This window comes from Gopherus flavomarginatus, chromosome 10 (genome assembly GCF_025201925.1).
Source record: "Gopherus flavomarginatus isolate rGopFla2 chromosome 10, rGopFla2.mat.asm, whole genome shotgun sequence".
Taxonomy (NCBI): domain Eukaryota; kingdom Metazoa; phylum Chordata; order Testudines; family Testudinidae; genus Gopherus; species Gopherus flavomarginatus.
In genome coordinates, this window is record NC_066626.1 from 38,309,337 (window position 1) to 38,327,080 (window position 17,744).

Consider the following 17,744-nt stretch of genomic DNA (forward strand, 5'->3'; position numbering starts at 1 on the left):
TCTAATTTTGTATGTAAACTGGGTTCCGAACTGTTAACTTGCCAACTGAGGACAAAGCAATATAATGCTTTTCATCTGCAGATCTCAAAGCACTTTGCAAAGGAAGGTAAGAATGATTATTCCCATTTTATAGATGGGGAAGCCATGACATAAAGAGGTGAAGTGACTTCCCTAAGGTCAGTCAGCAGGTCAGTAGTAGCAGTAGAGTCAGAACCCAGATGTCTTGACTTCCAGGCCAGTACCGTATTTCCTCAAACACACTGCCTCTTTGCATAGGTTATACTCTGAAAGCTTCTTCCTCTACTGGTGTCGCTTTTACACCTTCGTGAGAAATGGTGCAAGGGCACTTCCTTGATCTTTACTTGACAAAGGGGGAGACAAATAAATTGATCTTAATCTATCCACCCCAAGAAGAACCAGTTTTATTTATGTATTTATTTATTTTGCAATCGGCTCAACCACTGTGTCTTCTAAAGTGAAAATAAGTTGAATAAAAAATATGCATGTCTGATGTGGCTGGAAAACACTTACATTGACAATACTGGAGCAGTTGCTCAGTAACACCCAATTCCTGTGAAAATATGATGCCTGCAGTGCTCTCAAGGTCAGCAGAGTCTCCTAGTAGGAGTCAGTGCTAGTGTCACATTTTAAGCTTCATGAGGGCAAGGCTAATTAAGGTACCCTTGCTGTGTAGTAACCCCCTACATCAATAAACAGAAGCAGCTATAGCTTCAATGCTTGAAATACTGCAGCATGCCAGTTATCTTAAGCATTCCAGGCTCTGGTGTGCACCAGTGTGCATACAGCTTACCCACAAGGTTCGAATCAGAGGGCAATAGAGTTAATTTTTGCAGTGGAGAAGGGGGCACCCAGACTGGTTATGTTGATACACAGGTGGAACTCTCTGGGCAAGAAAGGAGATGTGGAAATCTGGAAGGTAAGGGAGACTGACAGACCTGTGGGTGATTAAGTAAGGGGTGTGTGTATAAGGTGTCCATAAAGCTCCCTCAAACAACCCCAGATTCCTCCTACTGTCTCCACTTCATTACTCACTCTGCCTCCAGTTACTTTAGTATTCCCATGTAATGTGACCCATTTCGGGGACCAAAATTTGAGGGTAGTTGAAGTGTGGGGAGGAGTTGTTGAAGGGCAAATATTTACAGTCGTAATTTTGACCCTGGAGCAAGAAGTCAACATTACTGTGCTAGGCACAGTAAAACTCAAATCCACACAGAACACATGCAGACTCTCCTTGATTCTATTCCCCGTTCACTCCTTTTACTATAAATAGTCAAAAATTCTCTTTAGAATAGTCCTATTTTTGCTGCTGCTGATCACTTGGGAGGAGATGCTGATTCAGCATCATGAAGGGCAGAGATATACCATCAGCAGGATGCAGTGGCAGATGGAGATCTTTAAAACCACCTTTGCTGTGGGCATTAAAATATCCCTGATCTAAAACAATTAGCTCCATTCTCTTCAGAGAGAGATGCAAAAGGGTATTTCAGATGTGCCACACCTTGGAGACACTGGGTTTGGCCTTGTGCAGTTGTAAATGGAAGCAAAGTTTGGCCCACTACAGTTAATAACAATGTCTGCTTATAAAGACATTTCACTTAAAAGTATCTTTACATTTCTTTGCACATATAAAATATGCAGGTAGTTTTTATGGGGCTTTCTGTGTAAAGAAATAAAGGTATTTGAGACACAGATGAAGCCCACACAGTAGGCCATTGGCAGAGCTAAGAACAGGATCCATGTCTCTCAAGTGCCAATCCACTCTGTCCACTTGATAAGATGGCCACCATAGCAGTGAATATTTTGTAAGCAGGATACTGCAGAATCTGCTGCAAATTTGAATATGTCAAATATGGAATAGAGGAAGACTAAGGATGCTCCACTGTCAAAGATCAACCTAAAATATCTTACAATTCCCAGATTTCACTGCAAGATATAGTACGATCCCCTGCACTGTGTTCTTATTATCAATGGGAAATCCAAATTTAGATCTGTGTAAATAAACAATTCTAATTATTTGAATGACTACCGTTATGATCTGATCGGTAGGAAGTTTGTGAAAGAAATTCCTAGTGCTGCTTACCAGTGTGCACTGGCTTCTGTGAATTATGACTAGACAAGGAGCAGTTCAAGAGACAGGAGAGATTACAGTCATTGCCCCTTTAAATTTCCATAGCTGCCCACCTCCTGTCTCAAAGAGCTACAAAACTGAACAACACCACTTAATGTTCCAGGTAACTGTTTTATGTGTTTCCACTATGTTCTAATTTCTCCCTGTGTAAGAGTTCTCCTTCCTAGAATTATCTCTATTGATAAACCATGTCTTGACCCTGATCTCTTGTCTGTATATCAGGCTAGCGGAGAAGAGTAGACTAGTGTTATGTTAATTTAGAGTTTGATACAGCTTTGGTGCTGGAAAACAAGAGTCCCCTCTTATCTAGAAGAGCTTTGGTTTGTGAGGCCATTTGGGAAACCTGTAAAGTAACACAATTTTGAGACAGTGGTAAATATTTTTAAGTCTCAAAATAGAAAGGCACTTGCCATGAGCTTTTGACCAGCAGCTATCCACAAATTATTCAGTAGGGGAAATATTTTTCCCAAAAGTGGTTTAAATACATCTGGTTTTGTTAATGAATTTGAGGGTATTTAATATTTAGTAATACATTTTGCAAATCTTTTCAAGGGCGAGATTGCAGTTTTGGCCAGTGTGCCAGTTTTAATGCGATACATTATTCAAACTGAAAATAAGAGTAAAAGTAAAGTTGCTTGCAGGAACATTCACCAGGCTAAATGTGACACCAGGTTTCTTTCCAGTATGGAAAATGTACTTAGTGAGACTAGCAGACGTTTCCTATTTTGGTTTGCTTGCTTGCTCGCTCTTTCCCTGCATGTGATTGCTTTTTTCAGCCCCTACAGTATGAACACTTTAAAATGCTGTGTGTGTTTTTTTTTACTGCAGAAGCTGATTTTATATATATATACATACATACACACATACATACATATATACATACATACACACACACACACACACACACACAGAGTCTGTAAGAACACAACTGAATAAATATTTATCTATCTTTTTTCGTCTAGTTATACGCTAACAACATAAAGAAACAAAATCTACACAGCCAGTATGTTCTAAGAACAGAAAACATGATAAAATGCTTGTCTCCAGCATTGCTGATGTATGAGCACCAGAGTTTACCTTTCGGCTGAAATAATAAACTCTCAGTGCTTCCCAAATCTTGATTTTCTAAAAAGTTTCTTTGTTTAGGTTCTGCCCCCACCTTATATAGCCATAGAAGCCTAGGATCAAACCAGTGATCCATCCATTCCACTATGCTGTCTCTGACAATACCCAAAACCAGAGGCTAAATTTTGTATACCCTTAGCATGTCCCCTCTTGTTACATTTAATTTCTGATGCTGAAGTCCTAACAAAACTACTGGCCTTCAGGTGAGCCTCCCTGACCATTATTCCAGCTTTTATACATTGATTCAGCAGGGCTCAGTCATTCATTTCCTAGCAGTTCACTTGTCGTATGTACGTTATAAAGTCATTTGATTATATTTGTACATTAAAATAAAAGCAGCAAGGAAATGAGGAGGAAAAAGGGTCTGACTGTGTCAGACCCTAAATGGGCACCACTAGGGGGAAAGTCAGCACCTAGAGCTCTTGCCACCACCAACCTTACACTTCGAGACAAAGGCAGCCAGAGCTCTGGTCCATGTGCTCTGATCTTGGATGATCCCTGAGAAGGATCTGAGAGTTGTGGTGAATCATAACCTCAACATGAGTCAGCAGTGCGATGCTGTTGCAAAAACAAATGCAATTTTAGGTTGCATTAATGGAGGCAAAGCATGCAAGTCATGAGGGGTGATAGTATCACTCTACTCGGCTCTGGTTAGGCCTCAGCTGGATAACGGTGTCCAATTTTGGTCACAAATTTGTAGAAAGGATGTGGAGAAACTGAAATGACTTCAAAGGCAAGGAACAAAGATGATCAAAGAGAGGGAATGCAAGCCATATTAGCAAGGCTGAAGAAACTGGATATGTTTAGTTTGGAAAAGAGGAGATTGAAGGGGGACATGACAGTGGTCATGACAGTGGTTACACCTCTACACTGATATAACGCCACCAGATATAACACAAATTCGGATATAAGGTGGCAAAGGAGCGCTCCAGGGAGGGAGAGGCTGCGCACTCCAGTGGATCAAAGCAAGTTTGATATAACGCAGTTTCACATATAATGCGGTAAGATTTTTTGGCTCCCGAGGACAGCGTTATATCGAGGTAGAGGTGTACTTGAAAGGCTGCCATAAAAAAAGGTGGGGAAGAGTTGTTCTCTCTTGCCACAGAACGCAGGACAAGAGGCAATAGGTTCAAACTACGATATAGCAGATTTCGATTAAATCTCAGGAAAAGCTTCCTAACTGTAAGAACAGACTACACAGGGAGGTGGTAAAAGCTTCTTCACTGGAGGTTTTCAAAAGGAGGCTAGATACCCATCTGTTTTGGATGGTTTAGACACAACAAATCCAGCATTTTGGCAGGGGAGTTGGACTAGATGACCTTTGTGTTCCCTTCTAACCCTATGATTTTACGGTCCCCAGCCTCCACCATAGGCTGCTGAGGTCCACCCACAGGAGTGAATGATACACTGGAAGGAATGATACACTGGAAGTTCTTTGGTCTGAAGGTGACAGGAAATTTTGGCCCTCCTGTAGCTTTTTAAAGAGAAGAATAATTGGGCCTTATGTGTTAAGAGGGATCATGAAAACAATGTGTGTTTAAATCAAATCTTTGTTTTGAGCCCAGTTTGGCTACAACCAGTGAGGGCATGTACATTTCTGATTATGGTAGGATTATGTGACTCTTCCCTGAATAAGGACTAAATGAAGGTATTTGTATTATCCTGCCTGTAGTAGGGGAAAAAGACTTCAGTGCATAATGAGTTCTCAGTCATTCTGAGAAAGATACAAATATTTACTCATGAGGGGTAAAATTTTCAAAAGTGCCCAAGTGACTAGGAGCCTAAATCCCATTGAAAGCCTATTGAAATTAAGTCTCTCAAATTGACTTTCAGTGGCTTCTAAATCAGGAGGCACCCTTGCAAATTTTACCCCATTAATCCAGTCCCTGGAGCCTTAATCCCACCTGTCCTCCAAGAAGAGAACTTTTTTAGATGTTTTTGTTTGTTGCAAAAGAAATTCAATGAAATTCACCCTGCTGTACAGGAAGTCTCCTAGGAATTCTGAGGATTCAGGGCTGTATGCGTTTTAACATTCTAGATAGTGGATATTTTTATACCTTTGTAATTTAAAAAAAAAAGAAGTAGTTTGATGACCCCTCCTCTATAAACCCCAGACTGCTGCAGCACAGATATAAGAAAGCGAGGACAGACAATGCCAGGTGCAGACAGCACACTGCTGCAGCCACACAACATGTCATTTTTATAAACATTATTCAGATTAGCTTCAGCACTCGTAATTCTATTGTTTCCTTTATTGCTGTTGTAAAGCAAATGGTTCTTTTATACAAATGTTATCTCCTGCCTATTAATCCAGTTATAGACTATGACACTCCTGTTAAATTTAGGGATGTAAAGTCTCATAAATATTTAAAAGTTTAAGACTGATATGGGAAGAAATTTCCTTTGATTTGCTTTATTAATATCCAATGGGTCAGTTTGTTATAGATTTGGAATATATCATTGCTACTCTGTTCTTTGACAAAGAGAGAAGAAAATGATGATAGTGTATTTGAGCTACAGCATCAAATATCTCCCTTTGAATTAGAGTTGTCTGAACAATGCATCTTTCCTGTGAAAGATTGCAACTTTTTTTTCCGCCCTAATTGTCTTTGAAATTTTTCCAGATATTTTTTGACTTTTCAACATAAACCCAAAAACCTAAGGCAAAAAGTAAAAAATTTTCCAGCAACATTTTTTGTTGTGTCACATTTTGTGGTGAAAAAATTTCAGCCAGCTCCACTTCTAACATAGCTCTTTTGTTGCCAGCACTTTTGAAGTTCATGCCAATAAACTTCCTTATAACATTCAGTTAAAAAAAGGCCCAGATGTATTGCTTCCAGCAGCATTTTGCAAAGAGTGCATTTATCACAAATAATGCATGTATTAATGGAGGAATGAAACTCCACATACATCGCAAACAGCCTGATGAAGCTTTGAAGAGTGAGTGAACCATAAGAAACTTTGCCGTTGTCTAGTAGCTCCCTGAAATTCAGCATAGCAGAGACTTAGCAGTTATGACCCAATTTCACATCTACAGAGACAAGGTGGATGAGGTAATATCTTTTATTGGACCAATTTCTATTGATGAGAGAGACAAACTTTCAATCTTACACTGCGTGTCTCTCTCACCAACACAAATTGGTCCAATAAAAGATATTACCTCACCTACCTTCTTTCTCCAATATCCTGGGACTGACATGGCTACAACAACAATTCATATTTCACATCTACAGCATTTTATAATAATTGTCATTTTCTCTATTTAAAAAATGATTTTAGTGCTTATTAGCCAAATCATAAGAGATGTCAATCATTTGTAACTCTCATCGATATAAAATGGGAGATGTTCAGAAGCTTTCAGGATTTGCTCCTATGGAAGATGCTAAACTGATGAAAACTGAAGTCCTGTGTTTCCAGAGCAGAGATAGCTGAGGTAGTAGCAAAGCCAGCTTCCCCACATGTATCCTGCAAAAGTTCAACCATGTCCTGGAAAGGTCGTTCAGTTTCCCTTGCCAATTCAGTTCTAGATTGGTGAACCCCTTTCAGTTAGCACTGGTCATGGTGATTTTTTGTGCTACTGACGCCCCCTCCATTAGATATGGAATTAAAAATAACTTTTTATTTTAGTTGGCCATTACCTGCCACTTTAACATTCCAACATTTGTACTGTATTGTGGCAAGTTCACACCATCTCGTATTGCATGGTGGGGTTGAACTAGCTTGAGCCTAGTGTAAAGTTATTAGCAGGCACTTGTGTTTAAGAAAAGGTTGTGTGTATTGCTAACACTCCAGGTTTATAACCAATGAGTTTTCAAAAATGGAGATGTAAGATTGAAACATACAGGGTTTTTTTAAATCACCAAAAAAAAAAAAAAAATGACTGCATGGGCAAATCAGGTACTTGTGTGCAAATGGCTAGTTAGCTTCCACACTAGCTGTGTCCATATACATTTAACTTATTTGGGTGCACAAATGCAATAATTGCAGAGAGAATAGTGTGCGCTATTGTACTATTTTGCATAAAAAACTCACTCTTCCTTTTTTTAAGAAAAGACAATACAGTGTTATATTTACAAAAAGCAAATGTATTTATAAAATGAACTGAATGCTCCAAACAATTTGTTTAAATTTGAAAAATAATTTACACTAGAAATATCTTGTCTTACCCTTGTATTACCCTGTTATGTATATAACAGTGGACAATTGTACAACTACGGGCTGTAAGGAAATTTGGCTAGAGAAACTCTGCAGGATGATGTATTTACTTCTCCATTTCTGAAAGGTAGCAGTTAAAATTCACAGGTGCTGGCTGTCCAGATGTTTGTTGCATTTGACCATTGTAAACTTTGCACTAGAATATACTGTGTTGCTATAATAGCTGTAAAGAGCAGCAAAGGATCCTGTGGCACCTTATAGACTAACAGATGTTTTGGAGCATGAGCTTTTGTGGGTGAATACCCACTTCGTCGGATGCATGCTCCAAAATGTCTGTTAGTCTATAAGGTGCCACAGGATCCTTTGCTGCTTTTACAGATCCAGACTAACACGGCTACCCCTCTGATAGCTGTAAAGAGGATAGCTATTATAGTCTATATTCTACATATAGGCTCCAGTATTGATGGTAAGCATATTTCCTACTCAGATTAGATTTTTTTCCCCTTATTTGCTTAGGGCAACAGAAGTTCAAGTTGAATTTTAGATCTAATAGAGTGTATTTGCAGGTCAGGGTTGACATAATAAATTTGTTCTAAGAATCAGACAAAGGAAAAAACCCTGAATTTTGAACAAAGAGTTTCCCTTTCTCTTTATCATTTCTAGGGAGCAAACATACCACTGGTGTCAGAGCTTGGCATTGACGATATCCATTTTGATGACTTTTCACTCGATGTGGATGCCATGATTACTGCAGCTCTCCGGATGTTCATGGAGCTTGGAATGGTTCAGAAATTTAAAATTGACTATGAGGTAACCATCTGCTCTATAAAGATATCTGCCACTTTGTCTTGGCAGTGCTATGCCCATTTGTACACATTTAGTAGCCCTGATACAATTTGTACTTTTCATTTCAGACGTTGTGTAGGTGGCTTTTGACAGTTAGGAAGAATTATCGAATGGTTCTGTATCACAACTGGAGGCATGCTTTCAATGTGTGCCAACTAATGTTTGCAATGTTAACTGTAAGTATTCCACAAAAGGGACAGGCCTCATAAGAGCTTTTATCATCACATTGTCTTAAGCGTCTAAACATCTTTTCCAACATTTGTTTTTTCGTTATTATAGTTATTTATTTTATAGCAATGTATAAGAAATCAGAGTATCCTAATTGTGGGAGCACAATTTTGGCAACATTTTATAGAGTTTTAGCAACAGTGATATCACAGGCACATTAAAATGACAAATAATTAACAGATGACAATCTTGGAGTTGGGAGCTTACTAGAGATTTTGATTTTACCATGTCTTCCTTTTTTGAAATCTTTGATTTTGCATTTATTTCTGCATGTGAAAGTGGAGGTCATAAAAACCTGACAGTGTAGAATCCTATCAGCAGAGTTATTTGATGTGATGATACTTATCAGCTACTTCCCTAGCTTCAGCTAAATAGATATACGAGATATTGCCTTATACACCATTTAAAAATGGGTTTCCTTTGAGAGGATCCAAATAGATTCTGCAGCCTCTGCATATTGTTTTCTGGTATTCATCAAAGATATCCATCAAAGGGTCTAACATTCTTTCTGCATATAAAGTACTCCTAATGATGCCCATAATCCCTGTTCCTCTCCCAACCACCAAATGCCTCACCGCCGGAGCCGGGTTGGGGAGAGCTGTGCTGGCAGCTGCGGGGAGCCCGGGTCCCTCCACCTGCCTGGGGGAGAGGGGAGGTGCTGGGACACTGGGTGGGATGTTGTTCAGGCCCCACTCCCAGGGCAGGTAGAGGGTCCGTCATGGCTTCCCATAGCTGCCAGTGCAGCTCTCCCTGACCTGGCTCCAGCAGGGAATTGGGGCGGCTCAGAGCCACAGCCTGGCCATGGTAAGAGCCAGCCAGGTAAGGGCGGACAGCTGTGGGGAGCTGCAGCGGACCCTCCACCTGCCCTGGGTGGGAGTCCCGAGCAATCCCCAGGCAGCTCCACAGGTCTCCCCACCACCACCACCACCCCCCAGACCAGCATGGATCCCAGCCGGGGAGCTGTGGGGAGCCGCGGCGGACTCTCCACCTGCTGCGGTGGGTGTGTGTGTGGGGAGTGTTTGAGAGCTCCCCGTCCAGCTGATGGCAGGTGGAGGGTCCACGACTCCGCACAGGCTCCCCACAGCTGCTCACGTGGCTCTCATCGACTGGGCTCCGGCAGGGGGAGATGCCTCGAAACCTCAGCCCGGCCCCCAGCATAGAGCCCTGCAAATCCACAGATATCTGTGATTGTCCACAAAAATTATCTGCGAATCACAGATCGGATACAGGTACACATTTGTATAGACACGCAGAGCTCTCGAGAGAAGGATTATAGCTCTAGTTATTTTTCTGTATTGCTCTCCTTTTAAACTACAGATGGCCTAAAGTCAAAATCGCAAATCCCTTCATTTTAGGAGAATACAGTTTGAATTCCTGGATCCAAACTCTCTCTTAAGATTTGTGGTTAGAACCAAAACTGGAAGGGGCTTACTTTCTGGTTGAGATTCATCTGAAACCTTGGTAAAAACAGCTGGTTGAGAGATTTCCTTGATAGTGGAAAGTGTTGAGAACAGATGCAAGATCCCTACTGTTCAAGGCAGTAGAAACTGATCCACCATGAGATTTGCACTGTTTGAATCTAAAATTTAACAGGTTGCAGGATTTAACTCCCAAAACTGAACATGAACCCTGATTCAGCCTCAAACTCGAGCGTAAATCTAATCTGGATCCAAACACAGCCTCACTGGCTTATCTTGAGCTTTAAGAGAAGGTCCTGCAGTATAGTGTTTGTGCAAACATTTCCTCATATGTAGTTTGAAAGACGACTATGAAAAGTTGTTCATGTTTAAACCTTTTAACCCTTTAAGTGCCTTGGGGTATAAAGGGTGAATAGCTTTAAAGATTTGCCTTAGGCACATGGCACGACTCACATTATAAGCCATACCCATAGCTAGAGAGTTGCCCTCATAACTAGTTTCATTTATCATTTTCCAAGGATTTGCCTGTCCCTGGCATACATCTATCCAAAACAAAAAGCATGTGAGATGCTACACATATCTTGGCAAAACAACCTGTGTTCACTCCATGAATATTTGCATTTGAAATTGTATATCTTCACATTTACAAACCTATTCTGGGGCAAAATTGTTGTTGTATGTGGCAACAAACACAGCTCTGCAGAAAAAGTGATAAATGTCTATCTTCTGGACAAAACTGATTTTTCCACAGTGAATGACAGTTTTACTGCTTCTTTTCTTATAAAAAATGTAAAGAAAGCTTAAAAAATTTCAGTTTCTCCTCACAAACTTGTGTACTTTTTTTTTCCTAGTTCTGCTGTTTTTAAATTTGTTTTTAACAAAGCCATCATTTGGGAAGCAATACTAAAATATTATTGAGCAGATAATACAATAACTGGGGTGCCAAAGCGACTTGCTTTATCCAACTGGATTCAGATTAATCATGGAAAAAATCAAACCCAAAGTGTCTTGGTTGGATACTCGCAAATTTGTGCACGTAAAAGCCCGGGCCACTGTTGAAAATACTGGTCTGTTTACTTTCCCAGGGTCATAACAGGAAGCCTGTGGCTGACGTGGGCAGAAAGAGAACCCAAGAGTTCTGAATCACTGCCCTATGGCTCAGCCACAACAGCATCCATCCCTTTGAATCAAGGGCCATGCATAGAAGTTTCATCTATATCTTTTCTGCTTGAAATTTTTTTTATGGCAAATGTGAGCTACCATAAATTGATGGTGGGCTACCATATGTTTCTTTGTATGGCTATGCCATATGCTGATTTATTCAGTTTTCTGTTAATGAGATCTCTGTTGTACAATGTTAACTGCTTACATCTCCTCAAGGCACTGTAGGAGGAACTTCTATAAATCAGTTGGGAGTTGACAGGCTCCCTCCATCCAAATATTTGCAGAAGAATAAGTAAAAGAACTGGATGGAACATGTCACATACTGGAATAGCAGAATTCTAAGAGGTGAAATCTGACATGAAATATATGGTTTGTAAAAGTAGATTAATCAGGCACCAGACAGAAATCTGCCAATCCAAGAATTAACATCTCCATTTTGGAGAATCCTGGGCTTATTTGTGGAAATTACCAAGCAAGGGCTTTGCTGGAAACCAGGTGCATCTCAAAGATTGTGTATTTGTTTTCTAAAGGGAGAGGGAGGGCATGTGAGTATTACTGCTTTTCAAGACTCCTGCCACCTGCCAGTCTATAAAACATTTGCATCAATTATGTTGCTACTGGCAATATTGTCAGAGGAGGCTGCATAACCTGTCCTGTAAATGGATCAGATTGAGCCTGATCCAGTGCCCACTGAAGTCTTGCCATTGACTTCAATGAACTTTGGATCAGGTCCTTAGCACTTTACATGGTCATACACGTGCTGCACAAATATGATCTAATGCATCCCCACAACACTCCTTTAAGATAGGTAAGTATTAATATCCGTGTTACACGGATGTGCAAAGCGAGGCAGAAAAATAAAAGGAGTCACTAATACAGCCAGAATTAGTGGGGAGAAAGGCCTAAAGAAGAAAGAGATTAGCAGTTGCTCTTAGTATTCTTATAGCTGGAGAGAAGTTGTTCAGATAAATAGAATTAAAATGGTTTCTGCGGGCAAATCTACAAGGACACTTTTCTGTATCTGAAATGTTGTGGCATAAGACACAGTGTATGAACCTTATGCTAAACTTCACAACCAAGTTGATAATATACAGGCAAGTAGTAATTTTTCAAATGTTATAAGGTAAGAAAGGACAACAAGATGCCAGACAAGCCACTGATACATGCCTGAGAAGTAAAACCGAAGCCAGGCTAACTGCTTAATCATTTGAAATTGGACTGAATTAAATTCTGTGTATTTCTATCAGATGCTACCAGTTTGTGTGCACCTTTTCCTCAGCAAGTGCCACAAATGTTATTTATAATGTAAACTGTCCTCTGGGTGGTGCTCTAATGCCAAGTTTCTGATATACTGCTTTTTTGTGTGGGAAAAAATATTCCATCCTACCAGGTAGCTTCTTTTCATCTAGAGATGACTAAATGGGCATGAGGAGTGGGGGTGAGGAATATAGATCTTGCTTTCTTCAAAGATTTGACATCAGGTCTATTAGGCCTAAATCTTCACTTGCTTTGAGAGTAGTTCTCAGAACCTAACTTCAGAATCCTCTCAAACATTGTGTAAGATAACTATATCAGCCCAACCCATCTAAATTTTTCAAACCATCCTCATCATAGTCAATCCGAAAATCCAAGAAAAACTGTGCAAGTGATTGTAAGCAAACTGCTAAACAAGTGGTGCAATGGGATTGTGTTTACAGTGAGTTTGTGCCAACTTTGATGTTGATTTCACTGAGAACAGGATTGGGTGCCTCAATTTGGCTAGGGAGGTTAGTCTTGTGCATAAGGTACCAGACTGGGATCAGTCTGTGGTTCTGGCAAAGGTTCTCTGTGTAACCATAGGCAAGTCACTTAATTTCTCTGTGCCTCTGTTTCCAAAATGGGAAAAATAATGCCCTACCTCTCAAGGGTTGTGAGAGGATAAATTCATGATTATATGCTGAGGTACTATACAAGCAGATGTATAGGAGAGTATGTTGTCTTCCAAAAAACATTAAGGGTTGTCTGTGCCAATATGCCAGAAACATTGTTGATTGATGCATAAATGTTTTAACTACATTAAACAAAAAAAGTAATATCAGTACCTATCAGGCCCAAGTCAATTTAGCTAATTTTCTATATTATAAAAAAAGGGTCAAAAGGAAGATTATGCCAGACTTTGAAGATAGTGACTTTGAAATGACCTTGAAGGCTTGCTTGACTTTTAAAGATATTTATATTTTCAAAAATAAGGTCAGATTCAAAGGGACAGAGGTCAAACAATACTTTAGTGGTATGTCAATTATGATCAGTCTCTGTTATCCTGCTTCTCAAGACTAAGGGTAGTTTTCCTCTTGAAATCAGTATTCCTGCATTGAATGGTTGTCTCATTAACTTGCTCTTCAGCTGTGGTAATTTTTAGATAATTATGTTGCCTGCTGTCCATCACAGCCTTATTATATAAACCTTCATATAACTTTATCTGAGCTGACCAGAAGAAATTGTATTATTTCCCTTCTACCTGAAAGCTTACATAGCGGCTTATGGAATATTAGAATTTTACAAAAAACTCACTGGTAGCAGAGTGAAAAAGCACATGCGCATGCACACACACACAATTTATGATGGTGCTTCCAGTGGTGCTGAACAAGGGAAATGCTGTTCAACACTAATGACAAAATACCACAGCGCACAGATTTACAACCTTGGACACTGCTCTATGTTTCTTTAAATGAAGATGTGATGCAGATTTAAAATCCATATTTGTGATGCCAGCAATCTGAATTTCTGAGACAGACTGAACAGTTTATTATTAATTCAAACTGGGGACAATAAGGAGGGTTTCACAGACTGCAGATTGTGCACATCATATTTCAGTGGGATTTGGGCACCTAACTCATAGGTTCCTTTGAAAATCCAAGCCTTAATTGTTTATAGAGGTCCTACCTTTAGTCTGAAGGTGTTCCTAATTATGAACTGGTATTTGAATAAAATACATAAAAGTCACGTGTTAAATGTCCAAAGGTGCTTCCAGGTAAATTCTTACTTATAGATTTCTGTGGCAAAAGGTTCTCTAAGGATATGAGGTAAATGGCAATTAAAAACCCAGGGCTGGCCCATGTCAGCCTACTTGCAGGGCTGGGCCTAAGGTGCTGTTTAATTGTGGTGTAGATGTTCAGGCTCAGGCTGGAGTCCAGACTCCAGGACCCAGTGGGGTGGGAGGATCCCAGAGCTCAGGCCTGAACCTGAACATCTACACTGCAATTAAACAGTCACTTAGCCCAAGCTCCGAGAGCCCCAGTCAACTGGCACAGGCCAGCCAAAGGGCAGCTAATTGTAGTGCAGTCATATTCTAAAGGTTCCTGTACTACAATCATTGTACTCCCATCTCTAACCCCTCCAAAATTACCAGTGCTATTGGCAAAAATTAATCAAGAGAGCTATGGTTTTTCTGCATCACAGATATAATGTGATAATGCTAAGAACGAACTGAATAGATCTTATGGTCTATAGTGTCTATTTTAGAGAGTTCTCAGGTAAGGTTTACTGCAATATGGTGCTCTCTAAGTACCCAATCCTGCTGAGGTTAGTGACAAAATTCAAGTTGATTTAAATAGAAATAGGATTGAGTCCTAACTATATGGGACATAAACCCACCACAGCCTCAAATGGATTGAACCACTTGAAATTAATAGGAGTTTTAAATGGGCAAAGAATACAGAATGGAACATAAAAGTATAAAAATGAGAGCATGCTGCAGTTTGTTACCTTCTGGTTTAAATTTTCATCTTGGTTAACACACCATTGTACTGACTGTAAATGTTTGTTAACAGGCTTGTCATAACAATACAATTAATATGCCATCAGTCAGACATCAATGTCATAAAGACCATCTTAAATAAAACTGTCTCAATGTTGTGCACGTTATAATTTCCATTAAAAAACTTACCAAAAAAAGAAGAGTTAAAATTCAGTCTACTAAATAAGGGAGAGAAAGATTCAGCCATCTTTACAAATGCAAAAGTGTGATAGATTTCAGTGGCAGTTTTTCCTAAATAATTACTGTATATTGCATCCAAATTACTTTCAACACTGGAGAGAAGGTAGCTTTCAAATACAGTTTTAAAAAAGAAAAATTAAAACTAATAATTTCACTTCTTTTATATGTTTAATGACATGTTTTTGCTTCCTTCCTGGCTGAACCTAGGAAAACTATAGGGCCAGTCCTGCAACTCACATGTGGCGGAGTGGACTCATAGCTAGAACACCTCCTTGTGGCCGAGCCTGACATAGCAGGCTCTTCTTCCCTACTGCCCCACTGCCTACAGTCCCACTGTGGTCTGCCTCTTCTCATGACTCAGTCCTCCGACCAAGTCACATTTAGTCCCTCCTTCCAGAGTAAACAAGGAGTCCAATAAGCTAAACTCAAAAAACATACATAATTCTTTATCCCTTCCCAGGCTCTGTAAGGCTGTCCTCCTGCTCTTGTGTGGAGCATACCTCTCAGAGTTTTTCCCCTAGAGCTCTGGCTACAAATTCAGCAGTCTTTCTTGTGTCAGGGTGTTTCCTCACTTCCTTCCGCAGCGGCCAGTAAAGGAACCCAGACCCTCCCTCTCCTCTGAATTTCAGTCCAGGGACCCTGTAGCACACAGCTACAGTCTGCTCCCTGAAGCCTTGTCTACGCTACCAGGGTAAGGCGACCTAAGTTACGCTACTCCAGCTACGTGAATAATGTAGATGGAGTCAACACAGCTTAGGTCGACTTACCGCAGTGTCTTCACTGCGCTGCGTCAACGGGAGAACATCTCCCATATACTTCCCTTACTCTTCTTGGGGAGCTGGAGTACTGGGGTCAACCGGAGACCATCGATTTAGCAGGTTTTCACTAGAGCCGCTAAATCGACACCCGCTGCATTGCAGCAGCGTCGATCTCCCCATAGTGAAGACCAGCCCTTAGACGCCTCACTGCCTCCTGGGACTTCTTTCTACCTTAGTCTTCCTTTAGGCCCTTTTCCACAGTTTCTTCCAGAGCTTGCTGCACACCTACTTCTTCATGCCCTTTCTTCACTCTCTAGCAACTAGAGAGGTAGTGCAGAGTTCGGGGCCCCTCTCTCCCTGCAGCCTCTCTCTGACCTGGGCTTCCTCCCTTTATGCCAGTGGTGGGCAACCTGCTGCATACACCCCCTCAGGGTAATCCACTGGTGGGCTGCAAAACAGTGTTTACATTGACTGTCTGCAGGCATGGCCACCCACAGCTCCCAGTGGCCGCGGTTCGCAGTTCCCGGCCAATGGTAGCTGCAGGAAGCACTGCCACACTTCATGCTCACCATCCAGCTCCTTCCCCATCTTAGCTTCATCTTAATCTGGCCAGGCCCAGGTGCAACCAGGTGACTTAGCTTGCTACCTCCAGTTAGCCAGTGCAGGGTGCATACCTATGATACCACACTGTTGTATTTCTAACTCACGAATACTCCCATTGACATCAGTGAGATACTCATGAATGTGGCATGAGAACAGTTCATAGGATCAGGCCCTAACTTAGTAACCTTCATCTGACACACCCTTCATCAATATTTATTTGAAAAAGTAAAAATGAAAGAAAAGTAAAGCAACAGATAATTAAAGTCGCATCTAGTCTGCTAATAACAAAACACATAAAAGTGGGGCAAGGTGTAATGCGATTCATTTCCTCACATGAAAGAATGACCTCCATAACTCATTTTAAGCTCTGCCACTCATGAGTTATGGGTCATTCCTGTTCTGGTGAAAATAAATTCTATTACACCATCATCCATAGCTACGTATATTTCCTCTCTACACGTAAATTTAAAAAGTGGGGGACACAGCCACTCTCTGTCTTCCTGCAATATGTGCAAAGCAGACATCCTACTACCATAATACTGTTTTTAAATTAAATGTGTTTATTAAGTGAAATATCCTATTTATGTATTCCATGACAAGATTTTTGATTAAATAAAAAGTTGAATTTATTCTTGAGCTATTGCTACTGTTAGTAAATTGCTTAATCTGTACTCCTGCATTTATGGTGCAGGCTGAATCCTTGAATTCAATCAGACCCTGTGTTAAGCTGAGGACCATTTATTACGGCATCAGAATTCCATTATAAAACTCCAATGTTCAGTGGTTTATTACTCAACCATGGACAGTTTCTTTGGACTGTAACTTGGCACATCATATTGCCAGGTCACTAGCTATTTTATTTATACTTTTTTTTGTTTGTTTGTTATTCTTTGTTGTAGGAGAATAATCTTAAAAAAATAAAAGACAGTATTTTTCAGATGCTTCCTCTGCTCTTGTAACTGTTATTGAAATGACATTTTAAAGGCAATTCATCTACAATTCAGGAGCCACCATTTAATAATAGTCAAGTTATTCCATCTATGGATGCTTCATGTGTAGAATCTTCTTTGGCATTTAGACCAGCCTTTTTGAAATGTAGACAGAGTCCAATCCTGTAGGGTGCAGAGCACCCACTGGAAGGTACTGGGCATCTGCAACTCCCACTGAAATGAATGGGAGTTGAAAGCACTTAGCATCCTGAAGGATAAGACTCTTCATGTGACATTGGCACAGCAGGCCAAGAAAGCTGATGGCTTATCATATCAGTGATAAGTGATTTAAGATTTACTAAAGTAGGATTTATGGTTTATAGAGTCAATATT

At 40.3% G+C, this 17,744-nt stretch overlaps 1 protein-coding gene across 2 annotated transcripts in view; it reads left to right on the forward strand.

Annotated features, from left to right (window-relative positions):
* PDE11A (phosphodiesterase 11A) overlaps positions 1-17,744 on the forward strand; it is a 218,185-nt gene that overhangs the window by 154,586 nt on the left and 45,855 nt on the right. For both annotated transcript variants that reach the window (XM_050969014.1, XM_050969012.1), the window contains exons 11-12: positions 8,093-8,239; positions 8,344-8,451. In XM_050969014.1, the coding sequence (XP_050824971.1) occupies positions 8,093-8,239; positions 8,344-8,451 (255 nt within the window). The remainder of the gene's footprint in view (positions 1-8,092; positions 8,240-8,343; positions 8,452-17,744) is intronic.